This window comes from Sceloporus undulatus, chromosome 5 (genome assembly GCF_019175285.1).
Source record: "Sceloporus undulatus isolate JIND9_A2432 ecotype Alabama chromosome 5, SceUnd_v1.1, whole genome shotgun sequence".
Classification (NCBI taxonomy): domain Eukaryota; kingdom Metazoa; phylum Chordata; class Lepidosauria; order Squamata; family Phrynosomatidae; genus Sceloporus; species Sceloporus undulatus.
Window position 1 is genome coordinate 72,268,756 of NC_056526.1, and position 21,959 is coordinate 72,290,714.

Sequence of the window (21,959 nt, forward strand, 5' to 3'; positions counted from 1 at the left end):
CTAGAATATTCTGTCTCCTGAAGTGATGTCTGAAACCTGTTTGTGTTCTTACATTGCCAGGGAGAAAAACACATGCCCACTTTTGGGTCTTGTATGTGTTCACCACAGCGATTTAAGGAATATTTGCAAAAGTTCTTGTCCTTGACAAGAAAGGAGATGTCTTAACATTTAAAAGAAAAAAGTCAACCATCACAACTGTTTTTGTTGCTATGAGGGAGCAAAAGGTCCAGGACACCTTTCATCATTAAGACAATAGAAAATTATCACCAATTTTTGCAAAAATGTTTCAGAAATATGAAAAATTGTAGAAAATTGGGCAAATTCTCTCAAAATTTTACTGCACAGGGAGAAAAAAATAACTGGCGTCTTTTTTGGTGGTGTCTTTGCATATGATAATGAAATAAGCAAAATGTGACATCTTTAGTTTATTACCAGGGGACCCTACTGTGTGCAGTATGAGAAATTATCACACTAACAAACCTTGGAGAGGTACTAGAAACAAAATGGAAATGTTTTAGATTGAAACTCTTATATTTCTTAGTTGAATGCTTCTCACTAGTATTTATTTATTATTTTCCAGAGAAAATGGAGTTCACCCTTCCTGCTTCTCTCACTTGTAATATATTTTGTAATCCCTTCAGAACAACCCCTACAATTCCTTCATTAAAAAAACCAAACAGTTTTCCACTATATGAAATATGCTTAAATCATGGCTGTTTTTTCAAGATTTCCCTCTTTATACTGTGTAAAAGGAGAAATGGCAAGTGACATTTAAAATAAGGAAGGATGAATTTAAGAAGTGTTTCAGGGTATTCGTGTGAAGTGACAATCATTTAAAAAAAGATTGAGTTTCAAAAGCCTTAGACAAAACTGAAGAACATACTTTCTTCATGTATACTACAAAGCAAGCATGTAAACAATGATGCACCTAATTAAAGCTAATCCTAATACAGAAAAAATGTGGTTGTGCTAGATGTCAGTAATTAATGAAGCCTTCATATAAAGCCTTCATTAAGGCTCTATTGCATGACACACAAGAGGAATATATCTGGATGACAGACACTGCACAGGTATCATTGCTCAAATTAAGATCTAATTTAAAACCGTAAATATAATGAACTCTTAAGAGTGTTAGCTGCCAAGCTTATTTTCCTTAAAAATGCACCATAGAAGGTATCAAACAAGTGCCTCCACTTCGTAGAAAGCAGATATAGAAACACTGCCTCACCACCATACAGTTTGGCAACAAGGTGTGAATACATTTACCTTTGAAACAAGGAGTGAAATGACTTCTTTCACGGTTTCTTCAATCAAGTCATCTATTTTCGAATGGTACTGTTGCTGTGTTGCAAGAAGACAAAGGCAGCATTAGTGTCATATAAAAACAGCACTTTTGTCATAAGTCATACGCAGAACAAAGCTTTTAAAGCTGACAGATCAGATTTATTTAAAATTATCGTTTCGAATAAAACCTTGAAAACGATCCACCCAATCAACAGTTTCTTATGCTGTGCTGAAAATTTTCCCATGTACGCTGTCAAGTTAAGCAGCTAATGGGGTTATTATTTGGATGCATTGAAGTCGTATTCTTATTCAGGCAAAGGAATGTGAAGGATACTTTTTGTCTTCTCTGTAATTAAGGTGGCTGGGTATCTTCCCCCCTCCCCCTGGAAAGGGTTGGTAGAGCTGCAGAAACAAGATGAGAAAAAGATTGACTAAATAAAGCACTTTATGTCTGACAACTCTTATCTGTAAATTATGTCCTCCAGTAATAAAAGGAGGGGCCAACTGCTGAATCTTAAAAGAGCCCTTTTATCAGTGGAGTGAGCTGCAGGTTGTACCAACTCCTGCACAGTCTGTTCAGGGGCAAAAAATAAAATGTCACCAGCAAACTGTTAGGTTAGTGATAAATTAGTAGACCATAAAAGGCATAATAACTAAATCATCTGTTATTCTCTTTTTTAAAAAGTTCTGCTTTCTTTCCCACTAAAGAATGTGTTCTTTTTAGAGACACACACTTTAAATTAAATCTAAAAGACTTTCACACTCGGTTCTGATGACAATAGAACAACTCCTTCTATCCAGCAGTTAGCAGGCACAAGGGCTCTTTTTCTATTCTGAACATACATCCATTAAAAATAAATAAATAAGGTAATTCTCCCTTCGGAATGTTTGCATGAAAGCAAAGAAAGCCAGGCCAGCCACTTCACAAAAATGTGACTTGTAAAGACTAACCCTATCTTGATAGTTCAAGGCTACCTGAAACAGCAAGAACACAATGCTTGGAGTAAAAGCACCAAAATCAATATAAACATTAGCCTAACTTGGCAGGAGCCCATTGAACAGTTTTCTAAAAATTTAGCTTTTTGAAGGCTTTCTCTTCTTTTTCAAAGTTTCCACACAGATGTACTTAATAATTCCCAGGAGAGCTGCCCTTTTGTTAAGCAAATTCTCACTGTGCTTAGATTAAAGAGGCAAACATTTCCCCCAAAGTATATGGAAGCACATACACGTATAGTGCCAGAAAGTACCTATTACTGCTTTTATAAAATAGGCTGCAATGTAGCCCACATTCTTAAGTCTCAATGAAATCCAAAGAACAGACACTGGGATAACTGTGGGCAAAATTGTAGTCATCAAAATTTATTTGTTTTTGGGGCCAGAGAGAATCCTGTGCCACAAGAGAGTACTTGAATTCAATTCACTTGCATGAACATGGTTGTTTTTTTAAGAGTATGTTTAAATATACAGGACGAGTTTAGAATATGTCTACATGATAAAAAGGAACAAATCTGGATCCTTGAGTTTATCGCAGTTTTCATATCACTGATACCTTCTGTCCACCATCTTGTTGGTGGGATATTTAGGCATCTTCCACTCTCCTCGCCTATCACTTCACTGATTGCTACTTATGTGGGCTAAACTCTCAAGTTATATACCGGTAGTTATGTAATTTTCCTACCACTCTAATTGCCAGACTCCAGCCCAAGGAACCCTGGGATTTGTAGTTTGGTGATGTATTTTGAACACACCAAAGCACACCCTAAGAAAGTGGTAGAGGATTAAATCAATTTAATTCTGCAGTGAAGCTGGAACTAGGTGTACTTTGATTGAGAGCAGATTCGAGAGATATTTGGGGAGTGGTGCTACAGCTCTCCAGCAGAGGATTCTAAGTACCTCAACAAAGTACAAATCCCAGGAATCTTTAGGATAAAAGTCATAAATATGTGGTAGGAAACTTATATAACTGTGTAGTGCAGAGACATCTTCAATCTAAATTTTCTTGTATTTCCCTGAATCCCATGTGGATTCCTATCTTTGTTAAGATTGCTAGATTTTCTTTTTCTTCCTTCGCTGAAATCTGGATGGGTTTTTTTTTTGGAAGGTATGCATTTATTTTTGCACTTTCCCCAATGGAAACAATTTTCATCTAGTCACAGTTTTAAAATGTATACATGATTTTATACATACAAAACATACTGCAAGTATTGCAAAAGTGCAAAATTCTAAGGCAAAGTAGACTCTGCCTGCAATAAAGCTCAGGAGGTTAGCAACAGGTAACTTTGGACATATCCTGGAGATATTAAAAAAATCATTTCTGCCCCAGGGGAGAGCTTATTTGTGTGAGGATGAGTGAGATCAAAGGTGGGCAGCAATGGTCTTGGGAATTACCTACAAGTTCCCAGGGGAACAGGCAAGCACTGATGGAAAAAGCTCAAGACGTTTGCTTGTTATAAATAAAGAAGTGGGAGCAGATGAACTTTTCCTTAACTACTATAAGGAATGGATTAGAACAGGTTTGGGGATACATACATACATAGGGTATCCTTTTTCATTTTTCATATCAACAAATGATGAACATTAAAACTGATGAAAATGTGAAATAATGGTAAATAAATTTAAAATAGATAAATATGATTCCTCCTTTCTATAAATAATAATATTCAGCATTCTCTGAAATAAAGAGATAGAAACACAGACACAGGCACACAGAAAGACACAGAAAGAGTGAGAGTGAGAGAGAGAGAGAGAGAGAGAGAGAGAGAGAGAGAAGCCCCTCAAAATACAATGGACTGTAGTGAAATTAATCAGATTGTGCAACATTGTGATCTGTAGCATGACCAGATATAAAAAGTGATAGGACTTTTGTTCTTTAATACTTTTGTAAGAGTGGGTAGGTCTTTCCAAATACAATCAGTCATTTAATGTATAGCACAGAACTCTACTTCCATATTAGTATAACTTGAACAATTATTTTGCTTGTTGATGGAGATGGATCCACATTTTAGACCAATTATGTTTCCTGTCACATACCTATAATGATATTTTTGACTAAGGTTATTAATTACTGATGAACCCTTACCCAACACATGATTTATATTACACAACAAACAGATAATTATTTGGAGGATAAAGAGTATTCCAAAATAAAGCCAACTTACCCACTGTTTAGAAAACTGGACCGTGTAACAGAGAGACCCCCCAAAAACATACAATGGGAAAAAATGGTGAAAATAATAATTACAAAATAATGTTAAAAAATAACCAACTAAACATGTCTGATTAAACATTTTTAAGTAAAAAGGAAACACGAAGAAAATGGAACTAGGGAAATGCTATAAAATGTAAATGAATGTAAATATGAATGACAGTTTTACTGCAAAGCAAAACAAAACAAAACACAGACTTATGGATGTGACACCTTGCTCCCAGGAAACCATCTATTTTGGCTGGCCTTGATATCCAACCAATGCTTCTTGTAAGCAACATCTTTTGACTTCTCCACTTCCTGCTCCATACAAGGAAGTATATGTGTGTGTGTGTATTATTTCCTTTTGCACATAGTACTGCTTGATATTGAACTGGATGGGTTACTGGATAGGTACTGTAGATGATGTACTTGTAGCAACTGTTTTCTTCCATTTCATGACAATGACACAGCATCCAAGCTCAACAAAAAATATTCAGCACTATTTTGAAAGAGGAACTTCACATATTGCCAGTAGATTAAAAAAACAACCCCACAGTGCTACTGCAGCACAATATGTTGGCTGTTTCCCCACTTTAGTGAGTACTGGTAAAATAAGAATTTGAACTGCTTTTGTGGTTTGTTGTTGTGTGCCTTTAAGTCACTTTGGATTTATAGTGACCCTACGGTGAACCTATTACAAGGTTTTCTGGGGCTGAGAGTGTGTGACCCAGTGGGTTTCCATGGCTGAGCAGGGAATTGAACCCTGATCTCCAGGGTTGTAGTCCAATTACCTAAATCCTCCCCACCCTCTGTTTTGGCATATTTCATAGAAAAGCAATGTCAAACCACCTCTGAGTATTATTTGCCCAAGAAAACTATAGAATTCATGGGGTTGCCACGAGTCAATAGCCAACTTGAAAACACATAAACACAAATAAAAGCATCACAAAACTATACATGCTTTAATATCATGTAGTAAAGCCTTAATGCTGCATAACATTCTGCCTATTACTACTGCTTTCTTAAATCCCTGATCAGGGATGAAAAACTTTTATCTGATAATGAAGGGTCTGTGGGAAGGTGATAGCAAAAGTGAAGGATGAACACTTGGCTGGACTAAGAGGCAAACTCCAATGGCAGCAGAATCGGGACTTTCTTTCTGTCACTTCTGCTGTAGTCCTCCATGGTACAAAAAAAGCATGGTCCAGAGGGTTTTCTTAACTTTCCAGATCAGGTTTGGTAAATCAAGAGTGGGAAATCATCAGTTACGGTGGAACCAGTGGAATATTTTATTCGATCCTGACCAGTGAGCTGTATTACATTTGTTTTTCTGCCCCACAAGGCCCATCTACTGCTCTTTTTAAAAGAAAATGTCTTCCGTTCTCTGTGCAGCTCACAAGAACTAGTCCAGAACCTGGGAACATTAGGTTTTTGGATGACAGTTCCCAGAATATTCTAGCTAGCTGGCTGTAGGATTCTGCAGGTAGTTGTCCCAAAGGTTAATGTTCTCCGGCACTGCATCTATACTGTTATTCACATTTTGAAGCATATATTTTAGTATATTTATACTTTTGTTTACCTCCTGCCCACCATCCAGAATACACAGTTTAGCAGTTTGCTTCTTAGCATCAACTAGAACGTTGAACATTGTGCATATGGAAGCAGGAATACGCAACTCCGTTGATTTGCTCATCTTCTGTAATTTTATTTCAAAAGCAATTCTTGTTCTATTAATTAAAAGATACAAACCACAACAGGAAAGATCTGTCATAATTTTAGATAAATGAAATGTAAAAGTGAAACCATAATTAAATCTACTTATTTCAAGCACTGAAAACCAAAGTAGAAGTGTTTAAGTATATCACACTTTAAAGACTGGGGTTATCATATTCATATATCCGAAGGTTAGATTTTTATTTAACTAAGTTATACAATGACAAAACATGAAAGCACATAATGTGTTAAATGCTTTCTGACAGGTAATTTTTCAGTACAATTTTTACACAGGCGAAAACAAAATATAGATTGTCATATAACATATTCAAGTACTTCTAACAGTCTGAAAAATATGATGTTAGACTTAAGTTTACCAGATTTTTATAGAGTGACAGATAAAGATATAATGGTTCCTTAACACAACAGAACTGTCACAGAGGAGAAATTGAAAAGGAAGTATGTGGTATAATAATAATAATAATAATAATAATAATAATAATAATAATAATAATAATGAGATGATATTTTAACTACTCTCGTTAGAAACCACTACAGATCAGTGCACACATTACAATCTCTGGTGCTACAATGTCTTATTAAAATCATTGCATAGAATGGCAATTGCTATGTGTGTAGTGGATCAGGTAAGAATGGAAGAATAACTGATCTGTGTCAGATCCAAAGCCTATGTAATACAGTTTTCTGTTTCCTGTAACCTATGGGAAGCCCATAGGAAGGAAAGAAGTGCAACAGCACTCCCTCTTTCATATTCCCTAGCAACTAAGTTCCAGAGATACAGTGTTTCTGATATTAGAGCTAACATCCTCCCATACGCAAACAGTACTTGTACCAGCTTTGAGACTAACTGAGAAAGAAGCAGGTAGCTTAAGCTTCTGTAGACTTAAGTTTATTTCATCAGATGCAGGTACTTCACTTCTTGTTGTCTATTTTCATCAAACCAGGCATACTTTTATAGATTCTTGTCTCTACAAGAATGCATTTTATCAGGGTCTACCATGTCCTCCCTTACTCACTTTTTTTCTAAACTAAACTGCCCAAATATTGGAACTTATCTTCATAGGAGAGTTTCTCTAACCTCTCCATTATTTAAATAATCTATAGAGGTGGTCCCCAAATCCTAGACTAATGGTCAACATGGATAAGGATTCTGGGAGCTGAAGTCCAAAATCTCTTAAATGACACAATTTGGGGACCACAGTTTGGGGGTCTTCAATGGACAGAATCATCCTGTCTCTGTACCACTGCAAAACCAATGGAATTTGTTGTTGTACTGGCATAGAGATATGGCAATTTACTGTCAGATTTGAAGACTGCCTCAACAGGTGAAATTTAAACATATGTGGCTTCTGCACAGCTGCTTACTTCATACACTCCAATATTTCAGAAAGGAAAACAGATATGGCCAAGCAACACCAGTGTGGTCAAAATAGCAAAACTGATTAATGAGGATGATTACCCAAGCTAGAAGAGGTTATAGCAGTTTAATTTTACCTACTGGGAAGGGCAAGATCCTGACTCCTCACTGAGTTAATTGAGTGCAAACCAATTTTTCACTTGAAATCAGTATGGGACAATGAAGCAAACAGAAGGCAAAGAAGTGAGAAGAGGAGAAAAAAAATGGGACATTTTAAAAGCATCTACACAAGTGGGATGACAGTGTAGTGCCCCTGTTAAATTGTCCCCAGAGACTGTTTCTGTTAAAATGGGTCAGCTGGAGAGAATAATATTTGGATTTGTTGCCACTGGGGTGGAACAGCAAGAGATGTCTCAGCATGTAGTCCAGCATTCCTCACCTTGGCTATAGTGGCCAGAGCTGATAGGAGAGTTGCAGCCCAACAGCTTTTGAAAAGCAACACATCACCCACCCCCAGACTATATGAAAGCATGGCTGAGACTTGGGTCCATCTTCTGAATGATGAAGTTTTGTCTGTCTGCTTCCAATTGTCTGGAGAGAAGGTCAGAAGCCAACAAAACAAAACCCTGAAACAAGCATAAACTCTTTCACAGGTGTGACTTCACAGTGCATTCCCTCTGAGAATACAAACAGACAGAAAGATGAGCCCACTAGGGTGTTGAGATCATCGGGAGAGGCCCTTCTCTCTGTCTCACCACCCTCTCAGGCTCGTTTGGGGGGAATAAGAGAGAGGGCCTTCTCAGTGGCTGCTCTCAAGATTTGGAACTCCCTCCCTGGAGAGGCCAGGATGGCCCCATCCCTGCTATCTTTTGGGCAGCAGATAAAGACATTCTTGTGCTGTCAGGCATGTTCAAGCTGAAGGCTGGGTTTTAAATGATGTACAATTTAAATGTTAAGGTTTGTATTTTAACATGTTATATTTTTATTCATAATTGTTTTAATTCTTAAAATTGTTTGTTTTTTAAATTTTATATTTGTATATTTTTCATGTTGTACTGTTTTTAAATGGTATTTTTTGAGTTGTTGTTTGCCACCTTGAGTTCCTATATTGGGAGAAAGGTGGGATATAACAACAACAACAACAACAACAACAACAACAACAACAACAACAATATAGACCCTTTGTGTCCTCTATACTCTTATACAGGTTGACCCCAGAGGGAAGCAAGCATAAAGGGGGCCCAGTGAGAGTATCTTTTCCAGGGTCCCCCAAAACTTAGTAATGCTTCCAAATATATTATAATGTGTAAGAGAACTTCAGAAAATGCACATGTACCTTTTGATGCAGGCTTCTATCATATCACTGGCCATGAGTTTAAGCCTCTGTTCTAAGTGATGGGCAAATTCTGGTTCTGGCCAATGGAGATCGAAAACAAACATCTGTAGTGCATCAAGCTTCCAGAACAGATCTTCTGATGTTGCTGACCCATTACTGCAGAAACAACAATGCAAAAAAACTTTGCTAGCAATATCTGAATAGCATACTAAAGAAAACATAGCCCCCCTAACATCTAGTGGCTTTTAAAACAAAAACACAAAAGAATTCTGGAATCACTACCATCTTGCTTGGAGTGGGCAATTTCATTACATCCAGTGGTCAATCTTCTGCTTCTTGGAATGGTATGGATGGATCAAGGCTCAGAAAAACAGTCTGGTGGAACCGTGTTCCCAGGCCCTCATCTTGCTTACCCCTGCACCTGTATTTGCTCTTCGGTAGTCATATCTTATATCGACTTTACCTGCTGGAACAGAGGCAGTGACTTTATAGGAAGGATGTGAATCCTCATTCATTGTCACAAACAAAAAGACTCATTTTTTCACTTCTTGCCAGGTGAGCCTTTTTGCACGTTTTCATTAAGTATTTTTGTTTGTAAACTGAGGTTTTACCCAAATTATAATGACTGCTTCTCTTTTAAAAATAATAAATACTGGATAGGTTTCTTGTGTGTGCTTGTGTGTTGTTCTGTCCTTTCACGTTTGCTCTCTGTGTGTGCTTTGTTTAGCAAAGTGGAAAGAGACAATACAGGTTTGTCGAAGGCTTTCATGGCCGGCATCCATAGTTTTTTGTGGTTTTTTTGGGCCATGTGGCCATGTTCTAAAAGAGTTTATTCCTGACATTTCACCTGCATCTGTGGCTGGCATCGTCAGAAGATCTGGGGGCTGAGCTGGGGCATGCACCATGTGGACGCCACACCCCGACTCTGCCCCTAGGCGGCCTTTCCTGCCAGTCTGTCAAGGCCCATAGTCTGCAAGAAAGGTGCATCTACACTGTACAAATAATGCAGCTTGATTCCACTTTAACTGCCATGTCTCCATCCTACAGAATCCTAGAATCTGTAGTTTTGTGAGGCACCAGCAATCTTTGGCAGAGAAGGTTAAAGGCCTTGTAAAACCTCAAATCCCCGGATTCATAGGATGGTGCTTCAGCCCTTATTGTGGTATCAAACTCCATTATTTTTACAAGTTGTACAGAAGAAAAAATGAAAGGAATAAGAAGCCAAACAATTCCCCTCCCTTTGCTAGTGCTTCTCTAAAATATGTGTAATGGAGTGGATGGAGCTCGGTCTGTAAAAATTAAATGAACCACTTTTCACTCTTTGAAGCTAGGGATTTTGGCCCAAATCCAGTTTCTAATTCCAAGTACAATAGGGGCTACAAATTACAATCAACTACTGAATGGTAGGTCAACCCATAATGATTCATTGGGTGTACTTTAGTTGGGACTGGCAATTGGATTCAGGCATTTCTACTGTTGTTTAGCAAGACTTCTAGCATAAATAATGTAAAAATACTCTTACATATTGTCAAATAATCCTATGTATAGCCACACTTTGTTCACCTCTCTCTGTTAACAAATATGTTTTCCACCAATATTGTTTTAAACCAATATGGTTTTTACCAATCACACCAACAGCTGCCACAGCTGCCGCTTCCTGGAGTTTCAAAGAAACCTAGTAATCAATATCACTCATATTCATATGCTACAAATATCACAGCATCCTTATTTATTCTTTCAACTGGAATCACACAACATCATTTACAAGAAAAAACACATTTTTTGGAGAGAATGAACTAATCAACACACAGCAAGGAAAGCTGTGGCAACACTAAGGAACAACAAATTTCTAACTGTGCATCTAAACAGAAATTTGTCACTGGATACCTTTAGCTGTATGAAGAAAATGCCCTGAGGGTTAAGCATTCTTAAAGCAACAATGACAACCCACCATCGACAGTACTACAATTGTTTGTGGAAACCATAAATAATTTGAGCTGATGCAGGTGTAATATCCTTCACTACCATTTTCTCACCCCTTAAAAATGTTCTGGACATTTAAGCATATAGCAATCACCATTAAAGAGTTTTGTTGTTTTTATTCTCTTCCTGTCTTTACCAAATGGACTTGTCTGTTGTCAGCCTTCACTCAAATAAAGGCACAGTCAATATTTCTAGGATCAAAGTGTCACCAGATAAAGTGTTTGCACCTGGAAATACTGTAATATTAATTCCAATAGCTGAGGAACTGGAGAGAATAGGGCCTTTTGTTGAGGTAGCTTGTTAGGCTGAGATATCCAGATTGATCTGTGATCGTCCAATTCTTAGAACATCCCCCAAAACAGCGTAACCCCTAAACCCCCAAAATGAAACTACCATTCCCATCAATGAACCAACCAATTTGGGGAACCTACTTCTTAACTAGTTTTTTTTAACCCTGTCTCCAACTTACACTTTCTGGAGGTCTCTGCAGGGTCAACTGTAAACACACATCACCAATATTACCCTCTTATCCCCCCACTCCCCCAATGAAACTGAGGTGGCACGTTTGCCAAATATTTTTTCCATGCTTCAACAGGACAAACTATGGTACAGTTGAACACAGGATGCTGGTGAGAAATCTGAGGAACTACTCTCTAATCTAGGAGTGAAAATTAGTGAAGCCCCTGGAACAAACCAGAGCTTGTCCAAGTACCCCCCATTTGGGGGGGGGGGTGTTTCTGGCCATGAGATGGTGCAGTTCCCAATTTGTATATTATTTGCAGGGCCCACATACCTTGCTTACACACCAAATATCATTTTTGGGGAAACAAATACCTGTAATGACTTAGTCCCACTTTTGTAAATGAGTTTGTGAGAGACTTGTGAGTCCAGGGGTTGATTGGTGGTGCAGCATGGAATAAGTGTGGTCCCTAGACTCTTTATGGTTTGCCTTCCTTGCTCTAATCATTGTTCTGAGGTCCCAGGGAGCTATGACAGAGTGGTTGCTCATCATCATCCAAAGAGAACATTGCTGCCAAAGCTTCCTGTTGTCCAAAATCTCCATCTCAGAGAAATCCATAGTAACCAAGTTTGTTTAAATGAATTCACCCAGTCTGTGGCCTGTTATCCACCTGTAAATGTCAATTTCCTACCTGTAAATGTCAATCACTGTAAGTATCTGACTCCTTCTCTCCCCTCGTTTAATTTTTTTTATGTGACCAATATTGCACCTTTGACTTACATAACTGCTCACATTCCTGATAATTCAAAAGGCGCCCTAAAACTCTACATGACTACAAATTCAAATGTTTAGAAAAAAATGGACAAATACACTTCAATCAGTGTGAGCACTGAGTAAAAATGTGGACGTTAAGCTAAAACTGTACTAAAATTGCACACCAACATTTCTGTGTGAGAAGGCAAAAAATACTGAAACCCAGTACAGAAACGGGATATGATGAGATCACTAAGTGGAGTGCTTAGAAATGCAACGAAAATAAAACTGAAAATAAACTATTTTCACATGCTGAGCAAGAACGTAGAATATAAGATACTGTAACATATCCTGTGGCCCTGGAACTTAGACAGCTTAGTTCAATTGGGCCCTGTCCAAAGAATCATTCCCCCAGCTCCTGTACCCAAGCATTCCATTTTATAAAACAAGAACTAGGAAGTATGCATTACTAAGAACATTAATCTTTATCACATTCTGTTTCTGTGAATAAGAGTGCTGCTTGTACCTCTCTGCTTGATGCATTGGTTTCATCTGTATTCTCAACTACTTATTCACCATCTGACTCAAACTCCACAGGAATGTTAGACTGCACCCTTGACTTAACATAGTTGCTCACATTCCTGATCATTCAAAAGGAGCCCTAACACCAATATACATAGATTTGTTAAGAACTGGGGAAGTGAACAGTGAAGGAAAATAAATGAGTATCTTTCAGGGAGAACACCTATCCCTGGCTAATTATATGCTCTTAGCCTTTTCCCCCAGCACATTGTTCTAACTCCCTCCTGCTTCCTGGGTGTTTTCCTTAGACAACTCCAAGCACAATTCAGGAGTGCTTTTCATGTCTAGCCAATGTGTCCTCAGTGTTAGCCTCTCAAGGGACCAATCAAAGAGAACACTGAATGCTATACACAGCATTTTGCTCTCTCAATACCTCCTCAACCATAATGCACAATGCCCCAAATGTACCATTAAAGAGGAGGAACAGCAAAAACAAGTGAAAACAAAGTAATTATGTGGCTGAGACTCTGTCATGATAGATAAGAACACACATTTACTGTTTCTAACCACACACAGGGAAAAGAAAAAACCTTTTGTTGTGAATGGAAATGCCAGTAGAAGTGCCATACTACAGTTACATGCTAGACATGGTGTGTGTGTTTTATGCACAGAGTTATCCCAAGAAATTCTGATTTCTGAGGCAAAAGATAGGGCATCTTTCTCTCCTTGCTCCCAGGTAAGAAGATGACTCAAGTGTGCTTCAACATTCGATAGGACTTCACTGCATCTGAAGCAAGCAAACTGTGAGGTGCAGGGCAACTTGTATGACACAAAGGTTTTGTCCCCCAACTTTTCAATGGCACTCCCTAGGGACTCTGGAACTGTTTTTAAAGTGTGGGAGCTCAACATTGCCAGGCAGCTCATTATTATTAATTTTACCTACTTGGAGTTACATGCCGTTGTTTTTCAAAAACTATTAAAACATGGAATGCATTGCATTAACATAACAACCACCTATACCAACTGAAGCAGAAAACAATTTAACTATCATGAAAAAATGAGAAAATAATAAATGAAATATTTTTAAAAAATGTAAAATGCAATTTAACAATTAGGGGAAAAAAATACAATTTAATCCAACAGGCCAAGGGGGGAAATATGGAAGAACCCATTAAGAGAAGTTTTCCTATCCTATTTGACCTTCTATTACACTACCTTAAAAGCAAAATTTATGGAGATATGTTAGAAGATATAGGATCACGTATATAAGACGCTGAAAAGAAAATGTGAAAATATGTCTATCACCTAAGCGTGCAGTGTAGAAAATCAGGTGTAAGGCACAGTCCTACAGAAAGCAAATTACTTTTTCCATTCCTTTTCACTGAATCATATTTAAATATTAAAACTTTCACAAGCATAATGTGTACTTAGAAGTCCTCATGAAATGTTCAGTATTAGGACTGGAGCATGGCTTTGGTGCAGCTTCCAGCCTCTTAGGACACATGCATCATTTAAACAGCATACCTCCAAAATGACTCGAAGCAGCTTTATTTTGGCCTGTCTGTTTGGGTCCTATATCTCTATAAAAGATTCATACTTCAACTTCTATGACCAAAGGAAAGCAAGGCCTGAAAGTTCTGCACATGCTGTGATTTCTTGATTTTTAGAAGTTATTTCTTCACCTCCAGCAACTTCTAGTAAGACTGTAATTAAGCTGCAGCTAAGTTAACCTCAAAGTGCTGAGAATCAGTTTTATTACAGGAGACAGAGATTAGTAGAAAAGCACATGCAACATATGCAGAATGGCCCTCCTCCATCATCTCTGCACCAAATAAATAAGCAATAAATTTAGGGAGGACCTCTGCCCACTAGAGAAAACAGAGCTGGACTATGTGGATTAATACTCTGATACCATATAAAGCAGCCTCATACACTCATAATGCTTGCACTTTAATTTGTTATATCTCTTGCTATTGTATATCTCTTGTATATCTTTTGCTATTTCCCTCTGCATATCTCATAATTTCCAGAACATTTTCATGTTGGAGGTTAAAAAAAAAGACCAAACAAACTAACTCTACCCATTCTATTCCACCTAGTGAAAATGATTGGACTTTTAGCTGAATATTTATTTAGTACTAGTGAGTACCTCTGTCTCACTGAAGGTCGGAAGTCTAGTTTAGGGGATAGAGAGCTTTGGCCTGCACCTGGAGGGGAAATCCATGATGTTCCTACCTCTGGCCCTTTCACTGTGCACCAGCTGCTCCTTGAACTGAGAACCTCACTAACAAAAAGGGTACCTTCCAGATACCAAGAACACTGTCTCAAACCATGTAAACCTGATCACCTATTTAGCTCACCTATTAAGGCCCAGATCATGACACTTCCATGTTCTCTCTATCCATGTTTACAAGATGAGTAGCAACAAGGAAGAATACCTTCTTGGCCATGGTGTGCTCATCTCTAAAATTCCCTTCCTCTTACCATCTGTCAGGCTTCCCTTCTATTGAATCAGACAGACTTAAACTACTACTATTGCTAGTCTCACAACTGGTATCTTATCAAGTTTCTCCTATAGAATAAGCACAAGTGGGACCTACAACACAATCAGAAAAAAACAACTCAAAACACCAACTACATCTTGACAAAATGCAGGCCTATGACTAACTTGGGCCCGTTACACACGGGCTCTTGGGGCGCCCCCATCACGTGATAGGGGTTGGCCAGGGACCTAGCGTCCACACCGGCTTCACCTCATCACGTGATGGGGCGTAATAATGGCGGCGCCCTATACACACAGGCGCTGCCATTATTACATGTCGGACGCATAGCGTCCGCACGTCGCGCTGCACTTATGATGTCGCGAGTGCGCGATTGGCGCTTCGCAGCGTCATAACCGCGCCGCGGGAAGCACCATTTTGGGGCTTCTTATTTGCTCCCCGCGGGAGTCGCGTGGTTTGGCTGCTGTGGCTCCCTCACGGAGCAAACAGCAGCGCCGGCAGACCGCCGCTTTTAGGCGGTCTGTAACGGGCCATTGTCATTTTAATCCCCCCCTTGCATCATTTTTAACACCTTTGCCTGATGAAGATGCCAGTGAAGCTTCGAAAGCTTGCAAGATGTATTTTATGTATTTAGGTTGGCCCAATAAAAGCATCACTGTTCTGGGTGTTATGTTTGGATGTTACTGGACTTTGCAATACATTGTTACAATACAGAATACTCCTCGTAATAGTGTTTTTATTTAATCAGGCATGACTGTTTCGTGGATATCCAAGATTTTTTTTTCACTTGTGCAAATCCTGGGGGTTACCTTGTTATCTGTTGATAAGTTCCCCACTCATTATGTCTGAGTTATGTCATTTTGGCTACACACCCAAAAGCACTCTCCTCTGAATATCAGCAATGGAAGAAATGTCAAAACAAAGCATGCAGACAGTAGTGGAACCAGAAATTATACTTTGCTTATATATTAACTACAAACTCTGATGTACTACTAGTTTAAAGGACAGGTCATAAGAGGACCTGAAACACCTTTCTTCTTATGTCCTTGTGAACAATCCTCTGCATGCTGAATGCTTTAAAATCTCCTCAGTAATTCTCCTATGCTATAATGTATCATGCATAATTGTGAAGTTGTTCATTTACAAAATCCTGTTCTGTACTATTTTTTTTAAATGGAGAAGGAACCACAGACAGGCACAGGGTAATAACTGGAAACTCAATTCTATTAATGTTGGAAGCATGATGTGAAGTGTCTCATAAAAGTCTCATAAAATAATGCAGCCAATTGCTGCTATTTGCTATTTTCAAAATTCTTTGGCACATGCAGGGGATTAGTAATAGCATGCCAAAACACAAAGAGCTATTGACATTTTAAAAACCCATACTCAAGTACAATAATGTAAAGTGTTTCCACACTGCTTATTAACTAAATAAGTGCAATTATGTAATTAAGGGTGATGACTGCTAAGTGTACCACAACAAATCCTTGCCTAGTTAATTTTAAGCAACATCCTACTGAGATTTTACACACCAAAAAGCACAACCCGATGACATTCCATGCTTGGCTCTCAACCAAAAAGCTCTAATTTCCAACCAATGATCACAAACACCATGCAGTCCAAATACAGCTGTACATGACACCAGCAAGGCCGTGCAGAGCTGAAACACACACACACACTCAACGTTTAAAGATCAATCAAGAATACACACGTGGAATCATATAAAGAAGCCATCCAGGTTGGTGTAGAAAAACTAGGGATCTGTGGAAGATTAAGAGGCAAACTTGGAACTTTTGGAAGAGCTACATTGGGAAGACTGTTGGTGATGGTCCTGTGAAAAAATAAACAATGCAGGAGTACAATAATACAAAAGAAGAATTTAAAAAAAAGGAACATCAAGGAGTACTACAAACCAAATTGGGGCTCAAGATCTTATTGGAACAGTGGGCTTTGGCCTTGTGGAAACACTTACTTGACTGGCTGCCATGACTCTTGTTCAAGACCTCTGTGAAGGGACTGGGCAATGGATGATTCCATGAGATCAATGTAGCGGATGACCAAGGGAACAAAAACCTCTTGCAAGTGCTTGTGAAACTTCCCATTGCACAAAAGTGCTTGAAGAACAGAGAGAAAAACAGAAACAAAACAAAGAGTTTGCAATTACTTACCCTACCTTTTGTTACTACAGGCCTAAGATGAAAGAATGTGAAATTATTTATTTTGTGTTCTGGCATAGGTTACATAGACTTTCATTGTGAATACTGATATATCTGCTTGTAATTCTGCTGTGAAGTCATCATAATAACAATACCATGTTGCATGACGTTGGTCTGCCAGTCACTAACACACTTCTAACCAAATGTATTCAGGTAGTGAGCTCACACTTTGGTGTAACTAGTCTCAAAAGACTCAACTGTGGGTATTTTGTTTTGGTGAAGGAAAATGGATGTGATACAGAAAGAGACCAGTAGATCATCTGGACATGCCTTTGAGTCTTCTTTTGGGGCTGATCATTGATACTGTTAGTGAATATGCTTAAATTAATGGATTGCTACTAGAGTAGACATACTGAATCAATGGAACTTGCTAGGTTTTTGCTGATTCAGCTGGTCCACTCTAGCTGGGATTAAAACTTGGATTTTGGCTATTTTCAAACCCAGAACAATGAAACCCTTTGAATTATAGCTGCTGTGATATTGGGAAGGAACTGATGTACCTTGAATCAGTGGAAACACACTATGTCACTTAACAAACCTTAATCAATAATAAAACATTAATAAATATAAACGAAAGCATGCATTTAATTGATTTTTATAGGCTGTAAGCTAGGGTTTGTTTAGGGTAGTAGCCAATCTTGCACATTTAATTCAGTGTTTGATAGGTGCTAGTAAAAAGAATGAAGATCTCTAGTAAACAATGCAATTGTTAGAACTTACTTCACCATCACGGACAGAAACATGTACTAGACTTAGCAATAACTTCTGATTTATCTTTGGGCTCAGGCTTATGTGCTTCCCCCTTTTCCACAACTGCAAGAAAATGGTTGGAAGCTTGCAACACCATTTTCAAACAACTACAATTCAGAGCTACATGTAAATGCTAAACCATGCTCAATCTTACATTTGGTTCATTGAGACAACTCACCTTCATAAACTACAGTATGAAGTGGTCTTATTAAGACTAATGAGAATTGTTTATGAATTGTTAAAAATAGAACTGATTGATTCCAACTTCTCTCTCCGCTACATCAGGAGAGGAGCACGAGATGACAGCATGTAAGACTGAGTTATCTCTGATTGCAGCCATGCTCTACATACTTTGACAAGAGATCTATACAGTTAACATCATTCACAGTGGAGGAGGTGGAAAACAGGAAAAAACTAGATTTTTTTTGTTATAATTTGGAACTTTTGAATACATTCTCTTAGGATTACAACACTTAAACACATGTTGTTTCAGGAGTTGCTCAAATATTACAGGAAATAAATCTGGGCTGAAAAGATGAAGCAACAGCTCATCTAAGCCAGAAGCACCTGAGCGGTCAAAAGCTTGTCCCTGAAGCAAAGGAAAGAGAAATGAAGTTTGAGAAGTCTGGCTTTTGGCAACTGATCAGCTGCCGAAAAAGCAGGATTTAATGGGTGGCTTATGTACTTTTTATCAATGAGTTCATAAATCACTTTTAAATGGAATACTGTGGCCCGTTACAGACGGGCCTTAAAGTGCGCGCTCCGTGTGTGCTAGCGTTAGAAAGGGGTTCCTTTCCGGATGCCCCCAACCCTAGGATGCGCGGAGCGTGCACAAAATGGCGGCGGCCATTCCACACGGCCGCCGCCATTACAATGTCATGACCACGCCGCCTCTATACAGGGTGGCACGGATGTGACGTCATCACACCGCACCAGGGTGCACAGTATGCCCCTTCCCCGGCCGCAAAAGAAGCTCCGAAACAGAGCTCCTTTTGCCGTTTGCATCGCTGGGCGCAGCCTTCAGATGACTGCGCCCAGCGACGCAGAGGAGAAAGGGGCCAAGCGGCCCCTTTCTCCTCCTCCCCACCACCGTGGGGTGTCCTTAGAGCTTGAAGCCCCAAGGACACTCCTTTCCAGGCTGCGGGGAAGGGGCCTTTTGCCACTTTCCTGCAGCCTGGAAAGTGGCGGATCGGGGCCTCAGTGGCTGCCGCTCTCGCCGCTGAGGCCCTGATCCGGCAGGGAAAGGGGTGGGTGCAGGCCTCCGCTTTTCAGCAGTCTGTAAAGCGCCATAGTCAGCATTATGATTTCTTTAATTGTGTTTTAATATTATAACCTAATCTGTTTTTATGTGTGCCTATTTTTTTAACCTTGTGAGTATCCTCAAGTATCTGTTTTGGGGGAGAGAATGCATATACATGAAATAAATAAATAAGAACAAAATCACACAAATGCTTCTGCTCTTTGTGGCAGGATTTAGTGCAAAGGATGGGAAGTTACTTTTTGGCCTAGAGTTACCACATGGCAAGTGGTCAAACTGGCTGAGGAATTCTGGAGTTTTACTCCAAAAAGTAGATAATTATTTCTAGGTTCTGGTTGGGCAGCATTTGCAGCTATTGCACTTCAGTCCTAGGCTGTGTCTATAATGCAGAAATAAGGCAGTTTGACATCACTTTAATAGCAATAGCTCAATGTTATGGAATTCTGGAATCTGTAATTTTGTGAGAACTTTGTCTCAGAGTTCTGATGCTCCACCAAGCTACAAATCCCAAGATTCCATAGCACTGATCCATGCAAGTTAAAGTGATGTCACATTGCTTTATTTCTGCAGTGTGGCAGGAGCCCTAAACACAGTGACTCAGTGGTTGATTTCCACCAGATTCATTGCAGTGTACTCTTGGGTAAGTACACCTGAGTGTTGTTATAGTGGTTCATCCCTGTTTTACGTGTTTCTGTAACATTTATATGGAAGTGTTAATGAGTAAATTCAATTAAAGCAAGGTAGTCCCATTCCCAAAACAAAACAAAACTGGGTCAGAATTTCAACGATCATGAACTTAATGTTGGTATTATACCTTTCTTTCTTTCTTTCTTTCTTTCTTTCTTTCTTTCTTTCTTTCTTTCCTACTGTTAGCAAAGCATGGTTGCTGATACTCTTAATTCTGAGTGTCACATTCTTCTAGCTGCTGTCCAGGCATTGGTGACCATTGTTCATATAAAAAATCTCAAGTGCCAGCAAATACTAGGGTTCTTCCTGCTACAAGATGTCACTCCCTTCTTCCTCTTCTGTGTCCTCTCATTCCCAACCTCTCCCTGAACCGAGTCACTTCATGAAGCCATTCTTGGCTTCACGGCCATGTGGGACCTTGAGCCAAGACCTTCAGGGAACTTAACTCAGGAAACAGATGTGGCATGCAGAGAGGTTGTTCACTCTTACCTTGCCTCAACTTGTTTTTTTGCTTTTTCCTGGCTTACGTAACTATATTATGCTATGGCTCTTTTCCTTAACAACTCTTATGAGCGTGTTAACTAGCCTATGTGAAAACAAGGATACATTTCTGTGGTTACATAGACTTGTTTTGAAATCCATGAGCCTTGCAAAGTTTCCAGGTTAAGAAGCAGTCTGTCTATGCAACCCCTTAAATGCATATTAAAATGCTTTCTTCTTGATAATACATTTTTTTAAAGTCCTATTTTAACTTCACTGAAATGTGAAAATTGTGTTCATGGTAGAAGAGAGTAGGCCTGTGATGGAAAGAATCTTTACCTAACTGGCACAGCATATGCCTTCTATACACAACTGACAGAACTGGAAATTGAGATGTGAAAGATCAATATTTGAACTGTAGTGCATGAATTGTAGCTTGGATAGAACTGAACAAGGTGGACTGATCCACCTTGGAAGGAATTACAAATAAGTGGTGGAAACATCACCCCTGGGAGACAACCATCTCTTGAGAAGTCATATCACGCCGACACACCACTGCTCATGTTTCCCTCAGCAGGGAATCACCTATTACCACCACATATCTCTTCTTCTTCTGGGAAATGGTTTCATCAACAGAATGTGCCAAGGCTGCCTCCATTCTTTCTGAAGACTGAGACATTTGTCCTTCTTTTTGTGCTTCATCATCAATGATCAAGAAAAGAGTTTGGAACATATTATGTAGTTCCAAACATCCAGCATGGTTGCTGATGCTTTTAATTCTGTGTGTCACATTCTTCTAGCTGCTTGCCTCCTGTGGGAATTGCCATCACCCCTAGAGACATCCCATTTAATCTTCCAAGAAATCTGTTCTGATCTGTCTAAAGAAAAAGCTTCATCCTTCCTGATAACTTTCATCTACACTGCAAGGTACTGCATGTTCTCTTCTAGCAGGGAATCCTGCTTGCACTTGCTGCTGGTATGGCAAATGTTGCAGGTTACTGTTCAATACAGTAACTGCAGTTACTGTTCAGTCATCCCATATTGGCAGTGTCAAAGAACTCCAGGCCTGCTGATAAAGCTTCCCTGCAAAGCAAGCATGCAAAACATGTTTCCCTCACCCCGTTCTCTGCGCTCTTGTTTGCAGAGACTGTAAGCAGGTACATACAGAACTAGTAGTGCTAGTTCTGCCCCAACCAAGTCAGTGAGTGAATCACTTCCTCTCAGCTGAAGCCTTTCCCCCTTAGACCTTGTGCTCATGCGTAGCACACAGGCCAAATCACATAAAAAACACACAAGCATGCCTCTAAATAGTGCAGTCAAATAATCAGCCTTACCCTCATAAACCAAGCTCACTTTATTCTGTCTCTTCTATCAGTACTATGCAAAACACCAGTTTCCTGAGCGCCTGTTCATCAGTGTAATGAGTTTGTGAATCATGATATACTGGGACC

At 39.1% G+C, this 21,959-nt stretch overlaps 1 protein-coding gene across 14 annotated transcripts in view; it reads right to left on the reverse strand.

The window, feature by feature from the left end:
- The window catches only part of CADPS2 (calcium dependent secretion activator 2), a 372,843-nt gene that overhangs the window by 55,974 nt on the left and 294,910 nt on the right, over window positions 1-21,959 (reverse strand). For 5 of the 14 annotated variants that reach the window (XM_042467889.1, XM_042467888.1, XM_042467887.1 and 2 more), the window contains 6 exons: window positions 17,090-17,231; window positions 16,829-16,948; window positions 8,899-9,054; window positions 6,051-6,198; window positions 4,443-4,457; window positions 1,267-1,341 (listed from right to left, as the gene is read on the reverse strand). In XM_042467889.1, the coding sequence (XP_042323823.1) occupies window positions 1,267-1,341; window positions 4,443-4,457; window positions 6,051-6,198; window positions 8,899-9,054; window positions 16,829-16,948; window positions 17,090-17,231 (656 nt within the window). The remainder of the gene's footprint in view (window positions 1-1,266; window positions 1,342-4,442; window positions 4,458-6,050; window positions 6,199-8,898; window positions 9,055-16,828; window positions 16,949-17,089; window positions 17,232-21,959) is intronic. The other 9 variants (XM_042467896.1, XM_042467894.1, XM_042467892.1 and 6 more) reach the window with 3 other exon arrangements.